Source organism: Macaca fascicularis, chromosome 20 (assembly GCF_037993035.2).
Source record: "Macaca fascicularis isolate 582-1 chromosome 20, T2T-MFA8v1.1".
In the NCBI taxonomy this organism is placed as follows: Eukaryota; Metazoa; Chordata; class Mammalia; order Primates; family Cercopithecidae; genus Macaca; species Macaca fascicularis.
In genome coordinates this window covers 9,500,541-9,527,728 of record NC_088394.1, presented here as the reverse complement: position 1 = coordinate 9,527,728, position 27,188 = coordinate 9,500,541, and the positions used below count along the sequence as shown (strand labels likewise).

The 27,188-nt window shown below is 45.4% G+C and overlaps 1 protein-coding gene across 7 annotated transcripts in view; it reads right to left on the bottom strand.

The window, feature by feature from the left end:
• ABAT (4-aminobutyrate aminotransferase) overlaps positions 1-27,188 on the bottom strand; it is a 106,385-nt gene that overhangs the window by 27,328 nt on the left and 51,869 nt on the right. For 4 of the 7 annotated variants that reach the window (XM_065537177.1, XM_005591210.4, XM_065537173.1 and 1 more), the window contains 4 exons: positions 21,878-21,988; positions 10,083-10,180; positions 8,197-8,226; positions 5,466-5,583 (listed from right to left, as the gene is read on the bottom strand). In XM_065537177.1, the coding sequence (XP_065393249.1) occupies positions 5,466-5,583; positions 8,197-8,226; positions 10,083-10,180; positions 21,878-21,947 (316 nt within the window). In that variant the 5' untranslated portion in view covers positions 21,948-21,988. Of the gene's footprint in view, positions 1-5,465; positions 5,584-8,196; positions 8,227-10,082; positions 10,181-21,877; positions 21,989-25,523; positions 25,741-27,188 lie in introns of all 7 variants that reach the window. The other 3 variants (XM_045381765.2, XM_065537176.1, XM_065537175.1) reach the window with 1 other exon arrangement.

The window sequence follows — 27,188 nt, the reverse complement described above, 5'->3', positions numbered from 1 at the left end:
GTGGCTCACGCCTGTCATCCCAGCCCTTCGGGAGGCTGAGGCAGGCGGATCACCTGAGGTCAGGAGTTCCAGAGCAGCCTGGCCAACATGGCGAAACTCCATCTCTACTAAAAATACCAAAATTAGCCGGGCGTGGTGGCACGCGCCTATAGTCCCAGCTACTCGGGAGGCTGAGGCAGGCAAATCAACTGAGGTCAGGAGTTCCAGACAAGCCTGGCCAACATAGTGAATCCCCGTCTCTACTAAACATACAAAAATTAGCTGGGTGTGATGCTGTGTTCCTGTAATCCCAGCTACTCGGGAGGCTGAGGCAGGAGAATCTCTTGAACCCGAGAGGTGGAGGTTGCAGTGAGTTGAGATTGTGCCACTGCACTCCAGCCTGGGTGACAGTGAGACTCCATTTCAAAATAAAATAAAATAAAATAAAATAAAATAAAATAAAATAAAATAAAATAAAATAAAATAGAATAAAATAGAATAGAACAGAATAGAATATATAAAATAAAATATAAAATAAATACAATAAAATAAAATATTAAAAAGGAGATAAATGTAAGAAAATTTCAAGCCTGGGGCTGACTGGGGAGTGTGGTTCAACAGTCCTGAGTGCCGAATTGCAGAGAAGACCCTCACCTTCCTTCCCAGAGCCCACTGGCTGAGTCAAATCTCGACGAATGTTTGCTCAGGGACTGAGTGAGTAGTGATGCCACCTGCAATCTGTGACCCGCAGGCCTCGTCCTGCCTTCATACATCTGCTTATTCCCAGAGTCCCACGGCATTGACCGTCCAGACTGGGCCTGACATTGCACGACAAGGCTTAGCACACTCAGATTCAGCAATTGCTCTTCTATGAATTTATCCTACAGTGTGTATAAAGATCTATGAGCATGGATCTTACTGTGACACTCATATCTCAAGACTTGAAAGCAACCTACCATCCATCAATAGTGGGTCAGGGAAATAAGCCTTCTAATGTAACGAATCAGCTGTAGAAAAGGGTGAGAGAGATTTATTTGTGCTGAGTTAGAATAATCTCTGAGATCTGCTAAGTGAAGAAGGAGAGACACAGGATATGTGGGTGCTTACACACTCACTGAATCTCTCTCTAGAAGAAGCTGATAATAATGGTTGCTTCTGGGAGAGGAACTGAGATGGGGCTCAGGCTTGGGAAAGACACGGGTCCCCACTCTATTAAAAATTAAAATAACGAGACAGTAGGTGCAGCACACCACCACGGCACACATATACCTATGTAACAAACCTGCAGGTTCTACACATGTATCCCATTTTTTTTAAAAAGAAGAAATAAAAAAAGAAAAAAAATTAAAATTAAAATATTTGAAGTTAATTAATAAGGATTATTCTGTAGTTATGTTAGACTCAAGCGAGATTGTTGTAATCTTCCAGGGCTTTTTGAAAGACATTCTTAACCATTCTATTGCATGTTGGCCTCCCCTAACAAGTCAAGCTCCCCTCCCCTCCCCACCCCCCTCTTCTTTTCAGCAGTCTTGCCTTATTGCCCAGGCTGGAGTGCAGTGGCACAATCTTGGCTCATTGCGACCTCTGCCTCCCAGGTTCAAGCGATTCTCGTGCCTCAGCCTCCGGAGTAGCTGGGTTTACAGGTGTGTGCCAGCATGCCTGGCTAATTTTTTTGTATTTTTAGTAGATACGAGGTTTCACCATGTTGGCCAGGTTGGTCTTGAACTCCTGTCCTCAAGTGATCCGCCCACCTCAGCCTTCCAAAGTGCTAGGATTACAGGTGTGAGCCACCGCACCCGGCCTGAAGTCAAGCCACTTTCTATCTCCTGGTAATTAATGCACCTGCCCTGCAGATCATCTCCCAGTCAGTCCTGGGAGACAATTACACATAAGGTTGGAGAACAAGAGGGCAGCAGTGTCTCTCTCTGCGAAAAGAACTCAGCAGCTGACCTCATGTGTTTGACTTGAGTTTCCAAAAATCACAGCTCTCACCCTGATGAATGCATCCTCACTTTCATGTGTCTGGAAACCATAGGGGGACCAAAATGGTCAACTGGAGTTTGTGCGAAATGAGCTTGCTGATGTCATGGCCTGAATTTCCACCATAAGGTTCATACTAACTGCTGCTGAATTTGAACATTACCAGCTAATCTCAGAATTCACCCCTTGAAGCTTTTCTTTTTTTTTATTGTTTTCTTTGTTTGTTTGTTTGTTTGTTTGTTTGAGACAGGGTCTCACTCTGTTGCCCAGGCTGGAGTGCAGTGGTGTAATCACGGCTCACTGCGGCCTCAACCTCCCCAGCTTAAGTAATCCTCCCACTTCAGCCTCCTGAATAGCTGGGATTACAGGTGTGCACCACCATGCCCGGCTACTTTTTTTTATTTTTATAGACAGGGTTTCACCATGCTGGCCAGGCTGGTCTCAAACTCCTGAGCTCAAGCTATCTTCCTGTCTTAGCCTCCCAAAATGTTGGGATTACAGGTACGAACCACTGTGCCCGGCCAAATACATTTACTTTGAAAGGAGACTTTATATCAGTGTGGCCAGAGGTTGAATGCCATGGGCACAATCTTTCTGTTGCCTGCCCAAGCCTCTGAGCCTGGGCCACGCGCTCCTCCACAGTAAGAGATCAGCCAGTGGAAACAGGTATTAAAGACCTGGCATCACCCACGGCAGACTTTCTCCTAATAGAGTAGAAAAGTGAAAGTGATTTGAAATGCCTTGGGGTTCCACGCTGCCTGGTCGAGAAGATAGATGGGAGAGTCACGAAGGGGGACAAAGGTGGGGAGGACTATTAACATTCATCCCTGGCACTCCCCCATCCTACTCCAACACATGCTGGGCCCAAGACTGAAAAGTGCGCCTTACTCAAAAAAGGAACACTCTGGGTTTCTCCAACTGTTTCCGGGCCAAAGGTCTTTAAGCCCTGGCTCCTTATCAACACTGCTTGTGTGTTCATGACCTTTTTTTGCCTCTGGAGAGATAAGCCCGTTCCAGGTAAACCTCATTTAGCCTCAGATGCGGTGTGCCTTACTGGCTTCTGAAGAAGAGATGAGAGCAGAGCTGGTCCCTCTGATCAGGGAAATCCTGCCTTGGGCTTTTGATGCTGTGGGACCCCCACATTTCACGGCAGGGCAGGGGCAGGTGTCTGCAAGGCAGCTACCATAGAAATACGCTTGGGAGGCAGAGAGTCATTCGTTCACACACTGGCTTAGCCTTGGATTCCCTGTGTATGCCGGGAAAACCCTGTAAGCTCCTGAAACTTGCGCCCATCAGTCAACTGGAGGTGATGTTAAAAGACCCTACTCTAAGGCAGTTGTAGCCATTTAATGAGATAACATATAAGGCACTTGGCAATATGCCAGATGCATAGTAAATTCTCAATAAATATCAACTTAAAAAAATCTTTTTGAAGACTACAGATATGGGAGGACAGGTGGCCAGAGAGAGAACTTTTAGAACTTCTAGAATGTTTCCGTTTTTGTTTTTTACTGAGACAGGATCTTGCACTGTTGCCCAGGCTGAAGTGCAGCGGTGTGATCATAGCCCACTGCAGCCTCAAACTCCTGGGCTCCAGCGATCCTCCTGACTGAGCCTCCAGAGTAGCTGGGACTACAGGCATGCACCTGTAGGCATGCCTAGCTAATGTTTAAAAATTTTTTGTAGAGATTGGGGTTGGGTCTCACTATAATGCCCAGATTGGTCTTAAACTCCCGGCCTCAAGCAATCCTCTTCCTTTGGCCTCCCAAAGTACTGGGATTACCAGCATGCGCCACTGTGCCTGACCAAACTTCTAGTTTTTTTTAACAAACGCTGCTAATCTGATTCCCTGACCTTCATGCACACAGTGGCTAGCTGGGCATTCAGACTGAGGGACTCCTGGGGGGTGGGTCACAATCCCACAGCTAATATATAGTGGAGCCAGGATTTGAACCCAGGACAAGTCAAGAGCCCATCCCTTTCACTCCCACACAAAGGGGAGATGGGGTTTTGTAAATCTTTGTCTCCAAAATGCCTTCCATGGCTGAGGCATTCCTGAATGATGGACTTCCCCAAAAGAATGAGTCCACTTATTGTCTAATAGCATCTTAGTGGGAAATTAATAGGCGTGAGGAAATGAGCAGGGTAAGAAGAAGCGGTGTGGACAGCCAAGGCTGGGTCTCAAGGAAAGGCTCCAGGCTGCTGAGCAGGGTCCAGAGGGAATGCTGATTGGGGGCTGGGAGGTGACCCTGGGAGGCAGAGGCTGTGGGCTTCCCACCAAGGTCACTTTTACTGGGCAGGTCGCTGTTTCCCAGCTGCTCTGTGTGTTGGTTGATAATAACTCCAGCTGCCTCCTTGCCTGGAAAACGGCCCTTGGCAAATGGAAGCCGCTTTGCCCAGGAGATTATACAAGTTCTCCCCTCTGGCAGCTGATGGGTGATGACTGGCTGGTGAAGGGGCATAAAAAGCCAGACCCTTTCCTTCATTCTGAGACCAACTGTGGGGTGTGGTGCATGCTCCAGAGCCCCAAGTGGGGTCAGGCTGTGGATAGTTCCAGCTGAGACCTTCCTTCTTAGCTTCTTCCCCCTGCCCTAGGCTCTTTCCTTTCCTCCCCTTTCTCCTGAGAGCTCTCCCTCAATCAACAACCTGCCCAAGAATCCCTACCTTTGGCTGGTTTCAGTGGCTCACATCTGTAATCCTAGCACTTTGGGAGGCCGAGGTGGGAGGATCACTTGACTCCAGGAGTTTGAGACCAGCCTGGACAGCATAGTGAGACCCTGTCTCTAAAAAAAAAAAAATTAGGCTGGGCGTAGTGGCTCACACCTATAATCCTAGCACTGTGGGAGGCTGAGGCAGGCAGGTCACTTGCACTCAGGAGTTCTAGACTATCCTGGCCAACGTGGTGAAAGTCCGTCTCTACTAAAAATACAAAAATCAGATAGGCATGGTGGCGCGAGCCTGTAATCCCAGCTACTTGGGAGGCTGAGGCACGAGAATCGCTTGAACCCGGGAGGTAGAGGTTGCAGTGAACCAAGATTGTGCCACTTCACTCGAACCTGGTCGACATAGCAAGACTCCGTCTGAAAAAAAAAAAAAAAAAAGCAGGGGAAAAAGGAAATCCTCACCTCAGGCTCTTCTTCGAGGACCCTCAACCTAAGACACCTACCTAGGGGCCACTGTCGTCACACCGATGGGTTCGCGTTCTAGCTATGATTCCTATGCAAGGTATCAAACCTTTCTACGCTTTGTTTACCTGTCTGCAAAATGGGGATATTAATACATACTTACCTTGTAGAATTTGGGGAAGGAGTAGATGAGAGAGGACATATAATATGTCTAATAATATGCCCTTTACACATTACTTATTTTTTTCCTACCCCTGAGCAAAGTGTCAGGCAACACCCTGGGATGTGCCTGCTGGAAGCCACATCCTAATACCTGGAGAGCCACAACTAGGAGAGACAGAAACAGAGGTTATCTCCAAGGCGTGATTTCCCAGCTCTTACCTATGGGGACAGAGGAGATCTGGGAATAAAGATCCAGCATCCGGTTGCCGTCCACATCAACCAGGTAATTGCCTCGGCTCTCTTCGTAATTGCAGAAAAAATGCACAGCCTCTGCATTCTTGGAGAAAAAAGAGACTAACTCAGGCTCACTGCCACTCCCTAGATTCTTGGTCTTTCAGGATTAAGCTTGAATCAGTGAAGTACACCATATTGTGACTATCTGTGGATACATAGGTGCATCTGTGGGTGCCGGCAATGTATTTCTTGCTTTGGCTAAGGGCATGGGTGGTTTGCTTTATAATAGTTCAGTAAGCTGCGATTTTATGTTTCATGAATTTTTCTGTATGCGTTTTATACATCAGAACACAAAAAGGGATACAAATCTGAAGTCGATTCTGTAATGTATGGTAAACCTTAGAGCAACCTCAAAAAAAACTAAAAATATACAGTAATCATTAAAGAAATAAAAATGTTACACTGGAAAGTACTCACTTAATGCAAAATAAAAAACATTACAAGAGAGCTGAGCACAGTGGCTCACGCCTGTAATCCCAGCACTTTGGGAGGCCAAGGCAGGTGGATTATTTGAAGTCAGGAGTTCAAGACCAGCTTGGGCAACATGGTGAAACCTCATCTCTACTAAAAATACAAAAATTAGCCAGGTGTGGTAGCGGGCACCTGTAATCCCAGCTACTTGGGAGACTGAGGCAGGAGAATTGCTTGAACCCAGGAGGTGGAGGTTGCAGTGAGCTGAGATTGTACCACTGCACATCAGCCTGGGTGACAGAGTGAGACTTCATCTCAAAAAAAAAAAACAAAAAACAAAAAAGGGTTGGGTGGGGTGGCTCACGCCTGTAATCCCAGCACTTTGGGAGGCCGAGGCAGGTGGATCACGAGGTCAGCAGTTCGAGACCAGCCTGACCAACATGGTGAAACCCCGTCTCTACTAAAAATACAAAAAGATTAGCTGGGCCTGGTGGCAGGTGCCTGTAGTCCCAGAGACTTGGGAGGCTGAGGCAGGAGAATCTCTTGAAACTGGAAGGCGGAGGTTGCAGTGAGCCGAGATTGCACCACTGCACTCTAGCCTGGGCAATAAGAGAAAAACTCCATTAAAATACAAAAAAAAGGCTGGGCGCGGTGGCTCACGCCTGTAATCTCAGCACTTTGGGAGGCCGAGATGGGCGGATCACGAGGTCAGGAGATCAAGACCATCCTGGCTAACACGGTGAAACCCCGTCTCTACTAAAATACAAAAAAAAAAAAAAATTAGCTGGGCGTGGTGGCGGGCGCTTGTAGTCCCAGCTACTCGGGAGGCTGAGGCAGGAGAATGGCGTGAACCCGGGAGGCGGAGCTTGCAGTGAGCCGAGATCACACCACTGCACTCCAGCCTGGGCGACAGAGCGAGACTCCGTCTCAAAAAAAAAAAAAAAAAAGAGAGAGGAACAAAAGAACAAAAGACAGAAGACATATAGAGAACAACAATAAATGGCAGCTGTAAATACAACCATATGAATAATAACATTAACTGTGAATGGATTCAACAATCCAATCAAAAGGCAGAGACTGTCAGACTGGATAAAAAGAACCAACTCTATGCTGTTTACAGAAGACACTTTAGATTCAAGAACACAAATAGTTTGAAAGTAAAACGATGGAGAAAGGTATCTGATGCACACAGCAACCGTAAGAAAGCTAGAAGCGGTTGTACTCATATCAGAAAAAATAGGCTATAAAAATGTTACTAAAGAGAGAATATTATAATATTAATATTATAAAGGGTCAATCCACTAAGAAGATATGACAATTATAAACATATTTGCACCTAACATCAGAGCCCTGAATAAATAGAGCAAAAACAGAATCAAAGTAGTTTGATAGAAAAATAGTTAGATAGAAAAATAGTTTGGCCGGGCGCGGTGGCTCAAGCCTGTAATCCCAGCACTTTGGGAGGCCGAGGCGGGCGGATCACAAGGTCAGGAGATCGAGACCACAGTGAAACCCCGTCTCTACTAAAAATACAAAAAATTAGCCGGGCGCGGTGGCGGGCGCCTGTAGTCCCAGCTACTCAGGAGGCTGAGGCAGGAGAATGGCGGGAACCCGGGAGGCGGAGCTTGCAGTGAGCCGAGATCGCGCCACTGCACTCCAGCCTGGGCGACAGCATGAGACTCCGTCTCAAAAAAAAAAAAAAAAAAAAAAAAAAGAAAAATAGTTTGATAATAATAGTTGAAGATGTCAACATGTGGCATTCCATAATGGATAGCACAACTAAGCAGAAGGTGAGCAAGGAAATAGAAGATTTGAACAATATTCTAAAAGCAACAGACCTAACAAACATCTATAGAACACTCTGCCCAACAACAGAGGAATACAGATTCTTCTCAAGTACAGAGGGAATATTCTCCAGGATAGACCATATGCTAGACCATAAAAAAAGGCTCAATAAATTTAACAGGGTTGAAATCACAAAAATGTGCTTTCCAACCATAATGCAATGAAACCAGAAATCAATAACAGAAAGAAATTTGGGAAATTTACCAAAGTGTGGAAATTAAACATCAGGTAAATAACCAATGGGTCAAAGAAGAAATCACAAAGGAAATGAGAAAAAACATTTAGAACAAAAGCCAACTACATTATTTTAAAACAAGAGCCAGAACAGATTAAGCATCTGTCTTTTAACTCAGTTGTGATAAAGAAGCAACACAAGGAACGTTACCTCATCCTCACTTACCTGAATTATATTCAGCTGTTTCATTAACGCCTGCAGGGAGGAAGAAAAAAAGCATTATAGCAAGTCCACACTCTTTTTTGCCAAAATAGCTTAAAGTCTTTCATGTTTTCCCAAGTCTTGACATTTTCTATAACTTAATATTTTATTAGTCAATAATATTACTTTAAAAATTACTTGATATAAATAGTTGACAGGAAACTATTCCATTACACACTTAAATTACTAGTACAATAGACAGGCTGAAATTCAGACACCTGAAAGATAAAATAAACTAAAATATTTAGCAAGAAAATCTCAAGCTGAAGGTGTTTATCTAGTGTCCATAAAAACACAGATTCTCTGTTATTTGGGGAAAAAATGGTGTTAACACCTCATTAAGAATATAAATAACTGAAAATATTAACTTGCATATCAAAGAACCATTTATAATTATAATCCAAACACTCCATAAACCACTTGTACTTTATTCTATACAGAAACAGGGAATTAGAAACTAGCTGCTTTGATATTACAAAGATTTCAACTCCAAAAGTAATTCAACATAAAATAGACGTTACCAGTTAGTGTCATAAAATTATATATTTCCACATAAAAACACAGGATAATATTCATGAAAAAAACATGAAGAGGTATTCCAAGAATTTTACTACTACTAGATTAAAATCTATCTCCCCAATAGAAATATGCATTTAAAATCTCTCCCATTTGTTAGCAAAACACTATCCAAAATAACTACAATCACTTATATTAGTACAAAGATTTCTGGATTTATAAAATAGTTGCAATGACAAAAGAAGTATGTTTTGACAGTAAAAAAAAAAAAAAAAAAAAGACATTACGGATGAAATATGCAAAATATGCAAAGAAAAAATAAATTTGTATTAGAAAGGTTTCAAGACCAAGTTCAAGGGCATTTGATCTCTGAGCCCTGTGCCATGTAACACTGCCATGTTCTTCCACTGTTGGTTGGATGTTGTACCCCAGCCCTTGACTCTGGACTTAAGGCAAGCTATGACTTGCTTTGGCCAGCAAAAGGAGGCAGCAGTGATGGCAGACCCATACAGCACCCAGGCCTCAGTAGAACTGTAGCATGTTCTCCTCTTGCTTTTGTACACCTTTGTCATTGCCATGAGGACAAGCCCCGTCTAGCCTTCTGGAACATGGCAGACACATGGAAGAGAACCAAATCACTGCAGTGATTCAAGCCATACCTAACCTAGATCAACCAACAGCCAGCCATCCCCCAGGCATACAGGTGAGCCCAACAGAGTTGCCTACCCAACTCCCAACGAACCTTAAGTGCATGAGCAATTGGCTTGCTCTAGGCTAGTGGGATTTTTGTGGCTGTTTGTTATGAAGCACTACTGTGGTAACAGAAAACTGATACATCTCCTCTGTTATGCCTTCGTTGGCTTCTTTTTTTTTTTTTTTGAGATGGAGTCTTGCTCTGTCGCCCAGGTTAGAGTGCAGAGGCACCATCTCAGCTCACTGCAAACTCTGCCTCCCGGATTCAAGTGATTGCCTTGCCTCAGCCTCCCGAGTAGCTGGGACTACAGGCGCGCGCCACCACTCCCAGCCAATTTTTGTATTTTGAGTAGAGACAGGGTTTCACTATGTTGGCCAGGCTGGTCTTGAACTCCTGACCTCAAGTGATCCTCCCGCCTCGACCTCCCAAAGTGCTGGGATTACAGGCATGAGCCACCGCTCCCAGCCCTTCTTTGGTGTCTTACGGCAAAATGGCCTAATTGAATATCTCGGATCTCTGGTGATGAACTCTCTAAAAGCAGCTGACAATCAACACAGGTCCCTAAGCTTGGCTGTGCTCTTGCTTCTTAGGCCCCTTTCTCCCTTTTCCAAAATACCCCACTCAGGTGTGCTCAACTCACCCGAGATCTAGGCCCTGGGACTTCCGTCTTCATCAGAGGCCCATCATAATCAAATTCAACGTCGACTTTGGCTGCGGGTTGACTAATGTGTCTGGATCCTGCAGTAAACAAAGACAATGAGAAATCCCTGGTGACAGTTGAGATCATGAGGATTCTGCCCTGACTGATGCCCAATGTCCCTAACAGAGGTAGTGCCAGGACCTTAGCCCCATCCCAGCCAGACCACCCCGGAACACTGTGTCTGGACAGACCAACTGGGGCACCACGAGGACACTGTAGATTTTAAACACGGGAAAACCCAGTGTCAGCAAAGTTGTAGGCAAGTAGGCATGATCCGGTTTTACTGGCAGGAGTATAAGCTGGTGCCAGCTATTTATTTATTTATTTATTTATTTGAGACAAGGTCTTGCTCTATTGCCCAGGCTGGAGTGCATTGACACCAACATGGCTCACTGCAGCCCTGACCTCCCAAGGCTCAGGTGATCCTTCTACCTCAGCCTCCTGAGTATCTGGGATTACAGGCACGCACCACCACGCCCGGATAATTTTGGTATTTTTAGTAGAGATGGGGTTTCGCCATGTTGCCCGGGCTGGCGTCAAACTCCTGGGCTCAAGCAATGCACCTGCTTTGACCTCCCAAAGTGCTGGGATTATAGGTGTGAGCCACCATGCCTGATCTGATGCCAGCTTTCTATTGCTTTCAACTGAGCAATCTCATTTTTGATGATTCATCCTAAGAATGGGACCAGTACACAAAGATGGAGGTAAACAATATTCATCATATATTGTCTATAAGAACAGCAAAGAGGGCCAGATGTGGTAGCTCATGCCAGTAATCCCAGCACTCTGGGGGTCCAAGGTGGGTGGATTCCTTAAGCTCACGACCAGCTTCAACATGGTGAAACTCCAACTCTACCAAAAAAACTCCAGAGAACAAAAATTAGCCAGGCATGGTGGTGAATGCCTTTACTTCCAGCTACTTGGGAGGCTGAGTTAGGAGGATTGCTTTCGCCTGGGAGGTTGAGGCTGCCGTGATCCATGACCGCAGCACTTCAGCTTGGGCAACAGAGTGAGCCGCTGTCTCAACAAACGAACAAAAAACAAAGAGAAAACAACCTAAATGTCCAGCACCGGAAGTCGGCTAAGTAGAATGTGGCATAGTCAACCATTTCATGGAATATTATGTACCCGTTAATTGTTTTGAGGTTGACATTTGGAATATTCACGTACATGGAAAGATGCCCGTGGCATTAGCACCTGAAAGGTCAGATTCCAAAAAGTATCCAAAGTTTGTAAAAATGTAATCTACATCCAAATGTATATAGACCAAAGTTTCTCAACCTTGACAATATTAACATTTTGGGGTTGGGTAATCCTCTGTTGTGGGGCTGTCCTGTGTATTATAGAATGCTTTGCAGCATCCCTGGCTTCTACCTACCAAAAGTCAGGAGCACATAAACCCAGTTGTGCCTATCAAAATTACCTAGGAAGCATTCATCCCATTTCTAAATTCAGATGGTCCCATTTAATAAATGGTTTCTGTTTTAAAAATCAAGCTTTGGGTCTGACATGGTTGGGATCTATGTCGCCGCCCACATCTCATGTTGAAATGTAATCCCTAATGCTGGAGGTGAGGTCTTGTGGGAGGTGATAGGATTATGGGGGCAGTTTCTCATGGTGTAACACCATCCTGCTTTGTGCTGTCATGGAGAAAGTGAGTTCTCATGAGATACGGTTGTTTATTTATTTATTTATTTTTATTTTTATTTTTTGAAACAGAGTGTCACTCAGTTGCCCAGGCTGGAGTGCAGAGACACAATCTTGGCTCACTGCAACCTCTGCCTCCCAGGTTCAAGTGATTCTCCTGCCTCGGCCTCCCAAGTAGCTGAGATTACAGGTGTCCGCCACCACGCCCGGCTAATTTGTGTATTTTTAGGCCGGTTGAGATCTGGTTGTTTAAAAGTGTGCGGCTGGTCGGGCACACTGGCTCATGCCTGTAATCCCAGCACTTTGGGAGGTTGAGGCAGGTGGATCACCTCAAGTCAGGAGTTCAAGACCAGCCTGGCCAACATGGCAAAATCCCATCTCTACCAAAAATATAAAAACTAGCTGGGTGTGGTGGCAGGCACCTGTAATCCCAGCTATTAGGTAGGCTGAGGCATGAGAATTGCTTGAACCTAGGAGGCAGAGGCTGCAGTGAGCCAAGATCGTGCCACTGCACTTCAGATTGGGTGACAAAGTGAGACTCCCTCTCAAAAAAAAAAAAAAAAAAAAAAAAAAGTGTGGCTCCTCCCTGCTTGCTTTCTTGCTCCTATTCCTACCATGTGAGACACCTTGTTTCCCCTTTTCCTTCCACCATGATTGGAAGTTTCCTGAGGCCTCCCCAGAAGCTGAGCAGATGCCAGCATCATACTTCCTGTACAGCCTGCAGAACCATGAGCCAATTAAACCTCTTTTCTTTAAAAATTACCCAATCCCAGGTATTTTTCTGTAGCATTGCGAGAACAGACTAATACATGGTCACGCATCATTTGTTTGAAACGCATTTCACATTTTCCACGTAACGTATAATGAATTTACAGAGGGTGTTTGATTTCCCGGGTTAATCCCACAAATCTTTTTAGCTCCGTATGTTGCTGAAACACAAAGGGTAGCTCAAGCCCAAGCCTTGCTGATCCCTGAGCGGAAGACAGGTGCAGTGAATCCAAGACAAGTGTGTGAGGGTTTACCGTCAGGAACCCCTAGAAATCCCTTTAGTGTTACTGTTGATCTTTCACCTTCCCGGTACTATCTGATGGTTGGGAAATGTTAGTTCCTCTTACTGGGGTTGCCATAATTGTACCAAACTAGGGAATCAGTGGACACTTTATATAAATTACATAAATAATCGAATTTCGTCTTCATATCTATAATAAACAAATATACATATATAATATAACAAAAATATATTATATAACTAAAATATATATTATATATTATTGTAACAAAAACATAAATATAACTAAAATATATTATATAATAACAAAATATATATAATATACTATAACATATATGTTATAACAAAAATATGTATTGTATAATACATTATAACTAAAATATATATTATATAATATATTATAACTAAAACATATATAATACATGGTAGCTAAAATATATATTATATAAGATAACTAAAAATATATATATATTTTATATATATATATACTATATATTATATATTTATATATATATTTATATATATATATATACACTATATACTATATATTTTTATATATATATATATATATATATATATATATATATATATATATATACTCCCAGGCTGGAGTACAGTGGCGCGATCTCGGCTCACTGCAAGCTCCGCCTCCCAGGTTCACGCCATTCTCCTGCCTCAGCCTCCCCAGTAGCTGGGACTACAGGTGCCTGCCACCAAACCCGGCTAATTTTTTGTATTTTTAGTACAGACAGGGTTTCACCAAGTTAGCCAGGATGGTCTCGATCTCCTGACCTTGTGATCCGCCCGTCTCAGCCTCCCAAAGTGCTGGGATTACAGGCATGAGCCACTGCACCCGGCTATATAATATATTATAAAAAATGTACTATAAAACTGTTTCCATTACATAAGAGAGGACTCTAAAGCTCAGAGAAGAAATGTGCTAAGATCTCCCGTGACACACACACACACACACACAGACACACACTCAGATAGCTTGTTGAACTATACAAAGCTATGAGATTTAGAAATATATTTAAATTCACTCTTAATTTTCCATAATTGCTTTGGTTATCAAAGGTTTCTGAATTAATTATGTAACATCATGCTGTCTTTTGAACAAAAAGCACAGTTAAAATACAGCAGTACACTTACATAAGGATGAAAAAAACCAGCTTTTATTTTCTTCTCTTTGATCTGAAAAAGGGAATTCCTAAAGAGTACTCCATTAGAAGAGAGTTAAAGGTCCTAGAACATATCGATGACTTTTTTTTTTTTTAAAGAAATGAGGTCTCGCTATGTTGCCCAGCCTGGCTTTGAACTCCTGGGCTCAAGTGATCCTCCTGCCTGAGCCTCCCACATAGCTAGGACTACAGGCACACAACACTGTGCCTGGCTACTTTTTGAGACAGGGTCTCACTCTGTCGCCCAGGCTGGAATGCAGTGGTGCGATCTTGGCTCACTGCAACCTCTGCATCCCGGTTTCAAGCAATCCTCTCACCTTAGACCCCTGAGTAGCTGGGATCACAGGCATGCGCCACCATGCCTGGCTAATTTTTTGCATTTTTGGCAGAGAAGGGGTTTTGCCATGTTTCCCAGACTGGTCTCGAACTCCTGAGCTCAGGCGATCCACCTGCCTCGGCCCCGCAAAGTGCTGGGATTACAGGTGTGAGCCACCGTGCCCAGTCCTACTTTTTTACACTATTTATCTTTTCCTTGGCCAGAACTCAGGATTACAGGACAGCATTGATTCCAACTAGATCTTCAGGGATGCATATTTTGATAAAAATAGCTCTTCACCGGTGCAAATCTTGCTTTGTTTCCAGCAAAGGAGGAAAATGAAAAATTAGAAATTAGCAAGCTGTTCTTAAATGAGGACACACACATCCTCCTTTCTTTTCTCCAGAAAGTGTCTTGACATTGCATTGTAGCAATCAGATTTCTTGGGAACTGGAGTGTGGAAACACTGGAAATGGGAGCAGTTCACAGGGGGAACTGCGGCTGAATGGATCCAGAGAGAAATGACTGGAGAGCGTGGGATCAAATGAAGCCGCAATAATGAGGATGTCAAGGCCATGGGGAAACAGGAGCTGGGAGAGGTAGTGAAGAAAGGGTGAGAAATGGCCAACTGGGAGCTATGGGGCACAAGCCAGGAATGCTGAGGACAGCTGCAAGGCAGATGGGTCTGTTCCAAGAACTGTATCAGTTCCTATCATGTTTTCCATAAGTTTGTTTGCAACTGTGCTATCAGAAAGTGGGGGAATGGGGAAATTAACACATATTCAGTCTTTACTAAAATGCTAGGCTGGCCCTATTTAGGCAAACTCCCATCTATTTTAAGTAATCCACAAGTAAATACAACAATATAGATGGGTATTGTTGTTCACAGTTTACAAATGAGGATCAGAGATGTTAAGTGACTTTCCTGATGTCACACAGCTAGTGAGTTGCAGAGTCAGTACTGGAACCCAGGTTCTTGCAATTCCAATACTTCTGCGTTTCCTTCTATATCTCAATGTTGGCATTTTTAAAAGAGGAAAACAACCAAATACTACTACATTGAATATTCTCTTAATGATGACATATAACACCACACACCACAAAAAAAAGAACAAAAATTGAAGGGACAAGTAAATCTTTTCTTGGATCTCATCTATGAAGACACAAAAGCAGATTCAAGTGTGTATTGAGCACTTAGGGTGAACAAACCAGGAATCATCTGGAGCAATTTACATGGCTTATCTCATTTAATTATCACAAACTCCTATGAGGAGTTTGTGTTATTATTCTTACATTACAGAAGAAGACACTGAGGCTCAGAGAGGTTAATTAATTTGCCCAAGATCACACAGCTAGCAAGTGGTTAGCAGGAAATTTGCCCATCTGACCTCTTTCCTAGATGCTATGAATAGAACTGAGGCCATCTTTGATTTCATCTAGTGCTAGCCTCTGAATGAAACATTTACAGCAAAACAACACACTTCTCCCAAAGGCAAATTTTGATCATGATCACAAAGATGCAAAAAACCAGTTTGAATTAATACTGAATGATCAAGCATTTTCATTCATGAATAAAATAACATCCAGAAGGCAAGAGTATAACACACACGACTAGACACAGTGGGTGAACGGTCCATCCAGCCCGGCCCTCTGGGGCTCACAGCCCTCAGTGGCCATGCCAAGCCAGAGTCCATTTTTAGCTCCAAACTATAAAGCAGGCAGCAAACATTTCTAATGTTCTCTTGATCTTTAGACTGAGAGTGATAAATGAATGTCATGTTCCCAAACGGCCAAAGTTCTGTACGTGAGCCTGGCCAGAATGAAGGTCAAGCCCTACTGGAGTTATTTGCTCTGCTTTTCTGTTAAAAATTTTTTTATCTGCTCCTGCAACTATCCACCCGACTTATTTTGTGATAAAATGCTTATTGAGGAAGATACCAAGAAGCAACATGGAAAAAAGAAAACACATTTAATTTTCTACCCAGCGATAACAATTTTGATGTGGTCTCCCACTCTCTGTATCCTATTTACCAACATAAGATTATTAGTTTTGGCTGGGCGCAGTGGCTCACGCCTGTGATCCCAGCACTTTGGGAGGCCGAGATGGGCGGATCACGAGGTCAGGAGATCGAGACTATCCTGGTTGACACGGTGAAACCCCGTCTCTACCACAAAAATACAAAAAAACTAGCCGGGCAAGGTGGCGGGCGCCTGTAGTCCCAGCTACTTGGAGGCTGAGGCAGGAGAATGGCATGAACCTAGGAGGTGGAGCTTGCAGTGAGCTGCGATGGTGCCACTGCACTCCAGCCTGGGCGACAAAGCGAGACTCCGCCTCAAAAAAAAAAAAAAAAAAAAAAAAGATTATTAGTTTTGGCCGGGCGCGGTGGCTCACGCCTGTAATCCCAGCACACTGGGAGTCTGAGGCGGGCGGATCACGAGGTCAGGAGATCGAGACCATCCTGGCTAACACGGTGAAACCCCATCTCTACTAAAAATACAAAAAAATTAGCTGGGCGTGGTGGTGGGTGCCTGTAGTCCCAGCTCCTCGGGAGGCTGAGGCAGGAGAATCACTTGAACCTGGGAGGCGGAGCTTGCAGTAAGCCGAGATCGTGCCACCGCACTCCAGCCTGGGCGCCAGAGCGAGACTCCACCTCAAAAAAAAAAAAAAAAAAAGATTATTAGTTTTGAGGAGGCATAAAATGGTGCCATTGGGAACACCACCTCAGATTGTTAACTATCATCATGTTTAATGGCCTCACAGTGACCTGATGGGTGGAGATACCATGGAGAAGCAGGAAAACACTGTGGGTATGGTTGCAGGCTGAGGCTTCCATTTTTGGTACCCTCTCTTGCTTTGAGGGAGCAACTGCTGCATTGTAAGCAGCTCTGTGAAGATGTCCACATATCAAGGAACTGAGAGAGTGGCTTCTGGCTGGCAGCTTCCAAGGAACTGAATCCAGCCACAACCCCGTAAGTGGGACTACCAGTGGATCCTCCAACCGCCACGTTGAGCCATCAGATGAGACCACAGCCCCAGCTGACAGCTTCACTACACCCTCATCACAGACCTTGAGCCAGAGGATCTGGCTAAGTCACCCCTGGATTCCCAAACCACAGAAACTGTGAGATAATAAACATAGGATCCCAAGCTGCTAAATTTGGGGGTATGAGTTATGTGGCAGCAGACAACTAATACAGTGGCTTGGGTCCTGGAGCCAACTGGGCTTAGCTCAAAAGAATGGCTCAGCTGCTAATCAGCTCTGTGACTCTGGCAACTTAATTTCCCTGACTTGCAGTTTCTTTTACCTTAAGGAGTGGTGGTGAAGGCTAACTGGATTAAAAGTAAGCTGTAATTCCTATCATTTTTTAACCCTTCCCCTGGTTGCTACTTGCCTAATAGCAGTGTAGGAGAGTGCACATATTCCTGTATCTTTGCCAACACTGTGTTTTAGTATTCTTAAAAAGCCATATTCTGGCTTACTAGATATCCCAAATCAATAAGTCAAAAGAAAAGACAAAATCTCACCATATGGTTTTCTAAATCATAAATGTGCCAAAAAGGATTCAGCTCCAGCCAAGTAAATGCAGAAGAGGTAAAGGTAAGGAACTCTGTGATTTAGCCATTTCTATTTTTTTTTTTTTTTTTTTTTTGGCATTGTGCCTGTATTTCCATGCTTGTAAAATGTGAGTTAGGACACTTCCCACCTTACTGTAAATACAAATAAAGTGCTTTCACATGAACCATTTCTTTTTTTTTTTGAGATGGAGTCTTGCTCTGTCGCCCAAGCTGGAGTGCAGTGGTATAATCTCGGCTCACTGCAACCTCCGCCTCCTGGGTTCCAAGCGATTCTCCTGCCTCAGCCTCCCAAGTAGCTGGGATTGCAGGTGTGCACCACCATGCCCAGCTAATTTTTGTATTTTTAGTAGAGACGGGGTTTTATCATGTTGGCCAGGCTGGTCCTGACCTCCTGACCTCAGGTGATCCACCCGCCTCAGCCTCCCAAAGTGTTGGTATTATAGGTATGAGCCACTGTGCCTGGCTCATATGAACTATTTCTTCTAATGCAAGAAATTTGTGAAATAGGAAGGATACGATTATTAGACCCATTGTCCTGATGAGAAAACCGAGTCTTGGATAAGGTCTATCGGTTAGGCTCACTTGGTTAATGTGTGGTGAAGCCGGTAACCCAATCATAGGAATCTTGATCTAGTACTTTTCCCATGGTGTCTCCTTAAGAAGGCTCAGATGTCCTTGAGAATGACCTTTAAAGATGGTGCCACATGTGCCACCAGGCTAAAGCTCCAAAAAGCCACATCTCTTTCTTCACTGCCACATCCTCAGTACCCAGGACAGCACTTGGCATGCAGTAGGTGCTCAACAGCCTTAGTTATGGAATGAATGGATCATCTGTGCCAGACTCTCTTTCTGACTTGGAGCCCTCCAAAACTACATCTTTCTGATTTATTTTAGCAAAATTATGGGTAAACATTAATATGCTTCTCTTATAAATAAATAAATCAATCAATAAATAAAGCAAAATGTCGGCTGGGTGCAGTGGCTCATGCCTGTAATCCAAAGACTTTGGGAGGCCAAGATGGGCGGATCACTTGAGGTCAGGAGTTGGAGACCAGCCTGGCCAACATGGTGAAACCTCATCTCTACAAAAAATATAAAAACTAGCTGGGAGTGGTAGTCATAAAACCATCAGATCGTGTGAGACTTACTCAATTAACTCTCATGAGAACAGCATGGGAAAGACCCAATCTCATGATTCAGTTACCTCCCACTGGGTCCCTCCCACAACACGTGGGAATTATGGGAGCTACAATTCAAGATGAGATTTGAACGAGGACACAGCCAAACCATATCACCCACTATCCATAAAACTATCACCATCGCCACCTCCTTTCCCTCTCCCATCTCTGTCATATGATCCTGTCCCACGTGCCTCAGTGGGACAGGAATGGATCCACCCTGGAGCCACTCTGCCTGCAGATAGGCGATGGCCTCCACAGCCAGACGGTCCCAGGCCATCTCTGCAGGGTCCGCTGGGGAAATCACGCATCTGGGGTTGCTGCTAAGGAACAAAGAAAGCCATAAACAACTCCGAAATTGACCTAAAGGCCAACTGTGTTTCAAAGTCACTGGATCACTGGACGGGAGGCATCATCTTAGGAATGTGTCACCCCCACTCCACCCCACACCCACGGCCACCTGCACAGGCTCCTTCTTCCTTCTGTTTGACCTCTTCGAGACCTCCCTCCCAATAGTCCCACGAGGCAGACCCGAGTGAATCCCATTTTATAGGTAAGAGAACTGAGGCTCAGAGAAGCAAAGCTAGTTGCCCAAGGTCACACAGCCACTTGCATGCAACTCTGTCCAGCTCCGATGCTAAGTACTCCTCCAGGTGCCTCCGTGTGGCTCTGGAGACAGAGCCGCCAGCAGGTGTGAGCCACTGTGCCCAGCTAGTCAGCTAGTTTCTTTCTTTCCCTCCCTTCCTCCCTTCCTCCCCTCCTCCCCTGCTACTCTCCTTCTCTCCTTATCTTTCTCTTTCTTTCTCTCTTTCCCTCTCTCTCTGTCTCTCTCTCTCTTTCTTTTCTTGCTCTGTCACCCAGGCTGAAGCACAGTGGCTCAATCTCAGCTTACTGCAACCTCTGCCTTCTGGGTTCAAGTGCTTCTTCTGCCTCAGCCTCCCAAGTAGCTGGGATTACAGGCACCCACCACCACACCCGGCTAATTTTTTTTTGTACTTTTAGTAGAGATGAGGTTTCACCATGTTGGCCAGGCTGGTCTCGAACTCCTGACCTCAGGTGATCTGCCCATCTCACCTCCCAAAGTGCTGGGATTACAGCTGTGAGCCACTGTGCCTGGCCAAGATGTTAATTTTAAAATCAAGCCTGCTAATACTCCCTGGGGAGGGGCGAACACTCCTACTGTTTATCCCACCCAGGACATACATACCAGCATTCAACATGCAGACCAAGCACATGGCTAGCAGTTTGTCTTCAGAAGGCAGTAAGGCCTGACCACAAGGGACACTGTGATGAGAAGCACAGGGGCTCTGAGAGAGCTGGGGACAGACTGGAGATTCACTGGTCTTTCTGTTTTTTGTTTTGTTTTGTTTTTTTTTTTTGAGATGAAGTCTCGCTTTGTCGCCCAGGCTGGAGTGCAGTGGCACCATCTTGGCTCACTGCAAGCTCCGCCTCCTGGGTTCACGCCATTCTCCTGCCTCAGCCTCCGAGTAGCTGGGACTACAGGTGCCCGCCACCACGCCCGGCTAATTTTTTGTATTTTTAGTAGAGACGGGGTTTCACCGTGTTAGCCAGGATGGTCTTGATCTCCTGACCTCGTGATCCGCCCGCCTCAGCCTCCCAAAGTGCTGGGATTACAGGCGTGAGCCACCGCGCCCGGCTCACTGTTCTTTCTGAACCTATGTCATGGCCAGGCCCGAGCCAGGCAGTTTATATCTCTGCAGGAGGCCAATCTCGGGGCATCCGAAGGGAGGCTCCTGCTGGCGGCTCTGTCTCCAGAGCCACACGGAGGCACCTGGAGGAGTACTTAGCATCGGAGCTGGACAGAGTTGCATGCGAGTGGCTGTGTGACCTTGGGCAACTAGCTTTGCTTCTCTGAGCCTCAGTTCTCTTACCTATAAAATGGGATTCACTCGGGTCTGCCTCGTGGGACTATTGGGAGGGAGGTCTCGAAGAGGTCAAACAGAAGGAAGAAGGAGCCTGTGCAGGTGGCCGTGGGTGTGGGGTGGAGTGGGGGTGACACATTCCTAAGATGATGCCTCCCGTCCAGTGATCCAGTGACTTTGAAACACAGTTGGCCTTTAGGTCAATTTCGGAGTTGTTTATGGCTTTCTTTGTTCCTTAGCAGCAACCCCAGATGCGTGATTTCCCCAGCGGACCCTGCAGAGATGGCCTGGGACCGTCTGGCTGTGGAGGCCATCGCCTATCTGCAGGCAGAGTGGCTCCAGGGTGGATCCATTCCCGTCCCACTGAGGCACGTGGGACAGGATCATATGACAGAGATGGGAGAGGGAAAGGAGGTGGCGATGGTGATAGTTTTATGGATAGTGGGTGATATGGTTTGGCTGTGTCCTCATTCAAATCTCATCTTGAATTGTAGCTCCCATAATTCCCATGTGTTGTGGGAGGGACCCAGTGGGAGGTAACTGAATCATGAGATTGGGTCTTTCCCATGCTGTTCTCATAAGAGTTAATTGAGTAAGTCTCACACGATCTGATGGTTTTATAAAGGGCAGTTCCCCTGCACACGCTCTCTTGCCTGTCTCCATGTAAGACGTGCCTTTATTCCTCCTTCACCTTCCGTCATGATTGTGAGGCCTCCCCAGCCATGTGAAACTGTGGGACCATTAAACCTCTTTTTCTTTATAAAATACCCAGTCTCGGGTATGTCTTTATTAGCAGCATGAGAACAGACTAATACAGTGGGACAGTCCCAGGAACACTCACTGGCTGGTCCCTTTATCCCCAAGGGCTCTTCCAGCCCAGGAATCCCTAGTCTGGATGGTGTCTTCCATTAGGACCAGTTCTTGTCAAGACCCCTGGGGCTTACCGGGCACCAGCAGGCGGTAGCTGTGCTGGAAGCTGCAGGCCAGGTGCCGGGCGAGCAACATGGAGGCCATGACCCCTTGAGGGACAGGGATGCTCTTTGCGTGCTGCCACCCTGAAAGAAACCAGAAATGCAGACTTAGTCCCACGAAGACCACTTCTCTCTCAGTCAAAGATCCCATCCGCACCACTTCCCACCTAGTGGAGAAGGTTCTTCTGACATTGTCAAATGCTTGGGTTTTATACTGAACATGTACTTTATATATTAGGCCAGGCATGGTGGCTCACACCTGTCATCTCAGCACATTGGGAGACCAAGGATTTCTTGAGTCCAGGAGTTCTAGACCAGTCTGGGCAGCATAGCAAGATCCTATCTTCACAAAAACTTTAAAAATTAGCTGGGTGTGGTGGTGCGTGCCTATAGTCCCAGCTACTCAGGAGGCTGAGGTGGGAGGATCGCCTAAGCCCAGGAATTTGAGGCTGCAGTGAGCCATAATCATGCCACTGCTCTCCGGCCTGGGTGACAAAGTGAGACCCTGTTTCAAAAAAAACCCAAAACTATATAACACTGAATACATACTTTAATTCACTTTTTTTTTTTTTTTGAGATGGAGTCTCATTCTATCGCCCAGGCTGGAGTGCAGTGGCTCAATCTCGGTTCACTGCAACCTCAGCCTCCTGAGTAACTGGGATTATAGGAGCATGCCACCACGCCTAGCTTTTTTTTTTTTTTTTTTTTTTTCAATAGAGACTGGGTTTCACTATGTTGGCTAGGTTGGTCTCGAACTTCTGACCTCAAGTAATCTGCCTGTCTCGGCCTCCCAAAGTGCTGGGATTACAGGTATGAACCACCGTGTCCAGCCCAGATTGCCATTCTTACTGGGAACCTGGAGCACCCCCTATCCCCTAGTTTGTTTCCTTTTATCATCTCTCCTTGCTCCCTGTTCCCTCTCTCCAGAACATCATTTAAATGTGTTTTCTGTGCATCCTTCTGTTTGTAGATCTTTCTGCTAAAAACCTGTTTTGTTAATTGGCATGTGTATTTTTTACATAAACGGTATTGAATCTCAGAACAAAACTTGTATCTCAGAACAGCGACAGCACCATTCATGTGTCATTCCTCTTCATGGACCCTGTTTCCTGAGTCCTTTCTGTGTGATGCATGCGGCACAAAATGCTTTATATACAGTATGATTAATATTTATTACTATTATTAACATGCACAACTATGCTCCATGGTCTTTTTACATAGGAGGGAATTGAGGCACAGAGAGGTTAAGTGGTGGATCTGAAAGCAGAACTCAGTTGTGTGTGACCCCAGAGTCAGCAAACCTCACGGTTACGCAACACTTAGCCCAAACACTCCATCAAAATCCCTCTATTTATTTTGCAACAAGTACTCCATTGAGTGCTAACTTTGTAACAAGTACTGTTTCTCAGGCTGGACATACAGGGGTGAATGAGGCAGGCCTGGAGCTTACATCCTCATGAGGAACAAAGAGAGTGAAATGAATCATAACATTAAAAGGGCATCATTATGGTGGGGAGAAGCATCTTGAAGGAAAAGTGAAAGGTGCTAGGAGCATGATTTATCAGGCTTTCTTCATGTGCCAGCAACAATGGGGCAGGCATGATTATCCCCATTTTACGGATGAGGAAACTGAGGCTCCAGAAGTGATGCATTTTAACCCATGTTCACTGTAGCATTATTCACAATAGCCAAGAGATGGAAGCAACCTAGACGTCCATTGACAGATGAATGGGAAAAAATATGCCATATCCACACAGTGGAATATTATGCAGCCTTAAAAAAGGAGGAAATCCTGTCACATGCTGCAATATGGATGAGCCTGGAAGATACTATGCTAAGTGAAATAAGCCAGTTGCAAAAGATCAGATACTGCATGATTCCTCTCATGTGAAACATCTAAAGTAGTCAACCTCCTAGAAACAGAAGGTGGGCAGATCACAAGGTCAGGAGATGGAGACCACCCTGGCTAACATGGTGAAACCCCGTCTCTACTAAAAATACAAAAAATTAGCCAGGCGTGGTGGCTGGCGCCTGTAGTCCCAGCTACTCGGGAGGCTGAGGCAGGAGAACAGCGTGAACCCGGGAGGTGGAGCTTGCAGTGAGCCGAGATTGCACCACTGCACTCCAGCCTGGGTGACAGAGCGAGACTCCGTCTCAAAAAAAAAAAAAAAAAAAAAAAAAAAAGTGCTTATATTACCGTACTGGATACTTAAAAATGGTGAAGATGGTAAATTTTATGTTATGTGTGTGATATTTATTTATTTATTTATTTATTTATTTGAGACGGAGTCTCGCTCTGTCGCCCAGGCTGGAGTTCAGTGGCGCGATCTCGGCTCACTGCAAGCTCTGCCTCCCGGGTTCACGCCATTCACCTGCCTCAGCCTCCCGAGTAGCTGGGACTACAGGCACCCGCCACCACGCCCGGCTAATTTTTTATATTTTTAGTAGAGACGCGGTTTCACTGTGTTAGCCAGGATGGTCTGGATCTCCTGACCTCATGATCCACCCGCCTCAGCCTCCCATAGTGCTGGGATTACAGGCGTGAGCTGCCGCGCCCGGCCATGTGTGTGATTTTTAAAATCACAGTTAAAAAAAAAAAGTGATCCAGGAAAGATATTGGTGTTGAGGTTGACATACCTATCAAGGACAACTACCTCGATTTCCAGTGCTTTGACAAAACTCAGGTGTGTGGCCTTCTGGCCCAGTATCTGCGATTTCACATTGTCAGAGCAGTCTATTGACTTATAGAGAGTTGGAGCGTTGCAGCTCTCTAAGTTTGCTGTGGCTGAACCAAGAAAGAAGGCATATGCAGAGGCGATGAGGACAACTGTTATTGTTCAGAGTGCAAAGTGATTTTGGAATATAAAGAATTTCTTTGGGTTGAATTACCTAGAAGTTTATCACTGACCTGTGTTCCTGAACTATGAAACATGAATATGTGGGCTAAGAAATAGCTTCTCTTTGGACCGGTAAGTGGTTCACTCCTGTAATCCCAGAATTTTGGGAGGCCAAGGCAGGTGGATCACTTGACGTCAGGAGTTCGAGATCAGCCTGGCCAACATGGTAAAACCCTGTCTTTACTAAAAATACAAAAATTAGGCACAAGAATCACTTGAAGCTGGGAGGCAGAGATGGCAGTGAGCTGAGATCGCACCACTGCACTCCAGCCTGGGTGATAGAGTGAGACTCCATCGCACACACGCACAAAAATTACAAATAGTTTCTCTTGATAAATAAATAATTAATGAGTACTTTGGATAGTAAACAAATTAAAATAATTTATTTTTTAAAAAGAAGCCATATGATTTACCCAGGACACAGCAAGTTGGTGGTGGAGTGAGCATTGGGATTGAGAGATATCTGGCTCAGGAATCCTGGCTTGTGCCTAATGCATGGATTTATTGCAAATTATGAGACCTGAAACTTACTCTGTGACAGACCCTGGGGACACAGCCCTCTCCTCATGCAGCCCTGGCTTGGGCTGCCCGACTCTACCCAGCCCCACAGTGGACAGAAATTCCATCCTGGACCCAGATGAAGATCAAGAGGCTTCTCCCACCCTTATGCTCCTGTGATGACAGCATACAGGAAGTGCCAACCAGAGGTGATAAATACAGACCTAGAGAGATCCCACAGCTGGAGGGGAGGCCTGAATCCAAGGAGACAGAACAGGGCAAGGAGGAACGACAGGCTGGATTCAGAGTAGAGGTGCAGGTGCTGGGAAACGCATGGGCTGAGCAGCACAGGGCAGGAATAGTGTGGAGAATCAGGCACTGAGCCCAGGATGGCGAGTTGGCAGCATGCTCTGGCTGCCCACAGAGCTAATAGAATGTTGCCTGTATTATTAGAAGGAAAGAGTAAATGAAGGAGGGAGGTAGTTACCATTGATGCATTTGTGTTACGAACATTCATGGTACACCTACCATGTGCCGGACCCTCCACTGGGTACAAGGGCACACAAAGATCAATTAGAGGCCACCCTTGCCCTCCAAGCATTATCAAGTACTGGGCACTTGCTATGTGCAGGCTCTCAGCTAGTGCTGTAGGACCATCTCATTACATGCGCAGAGCCCTAGGAGGTAGCTCCTAGAAGACAGAGACAGGTCATTATCCTGTCTTCAGACAACTGAGGTACTATCACGGGTGGGGTGGGGTTGGTGCAGGAAGTATCTTCTGGGGTGTCTGCTTGGCACACCATTCTCCCCATTCTCAGACACTTCCCCATTCCTCTACAGGGGTGTAGACCTGGCCCTACTGGCCGTGGTTGACTAGACGGGGCTGGGCCAGAGTCCTGACAACACCCTCTACCCACTGAGATGAGCCAGCATTCAAACAGGGTCTTTTTATTTTATTTTATTTTTTTTAGACAAAAAAGGGCTAGACCAAAAAAAGACTAGAATGCAGTGGTGTGATCATGGCTCACTGCAGCCTTGAACTCCTGGGCTCGAGAGATCCTCCCACCTTAGCCCCGCAAAGTAGCTGGGACTACAGGCATGCACCACCATGCCCAGTTAATTTTTAAATATATTTTTTTAGAGATGGGGTCTTGCTATGTTGCCCAGGCTGGTCTCAAACGCCTGGGCTCAAGTGATCCTCCCACCTTGGCCTCCTAAAGTACTGGGGTTATAGGCATAAGCCACGGTGCCCAGTCTGTGTGAGACGTTCTGAAGGGTACATTACTCCCCTCACTTTGCTCAACCATCTATTAAAGTAGGGTATCTCCCTGTTCAGAGATGATAAAAGGGAGGCTCTGAGAGGTTATGACATGTGGCCTCAGTCATAGGCTTACCTGAGACTGTCTGACCCCAAAGCTCCTGCCTCCATGCATTGTAACATCAGTTAATACAGATAATAAAAAAACACCTAGCTGTTTTTGTTCTTGTTTTTGAGACAGGGTCTGCCTCTGTCACCCAGGCTGGAGTGCTGTGGTGTAATCTTGGCTCACTGCAACCTCTGTCTCTCCCAGGCTCAGGCCATCCTCCCACCTCCCAAGTACCTGGAACTACAGGCAAAGGCCACCACGCCCAGCTAGTTTTGGTATTTTCAGTAGGGCCAGGTTTTTGTCACGTTGTGCAGGCTGGTCTCGAACTTCTGAGCTCAAGTGATCCGCCTGCCTTGGCCTCCCAAGGTGCTGAGATTACAGGCATGAGCCACCGTGCCCAGCCCCTAGCTATTGTTGATATGAGGCTTCATGAATAAAAATGACCTAGTTCACAGAATAAATGTTATTGCTTTTCATCAGAGGAAACTTTTTGAGAAAGTATGGGCTTGGAAAGTGTGGTCA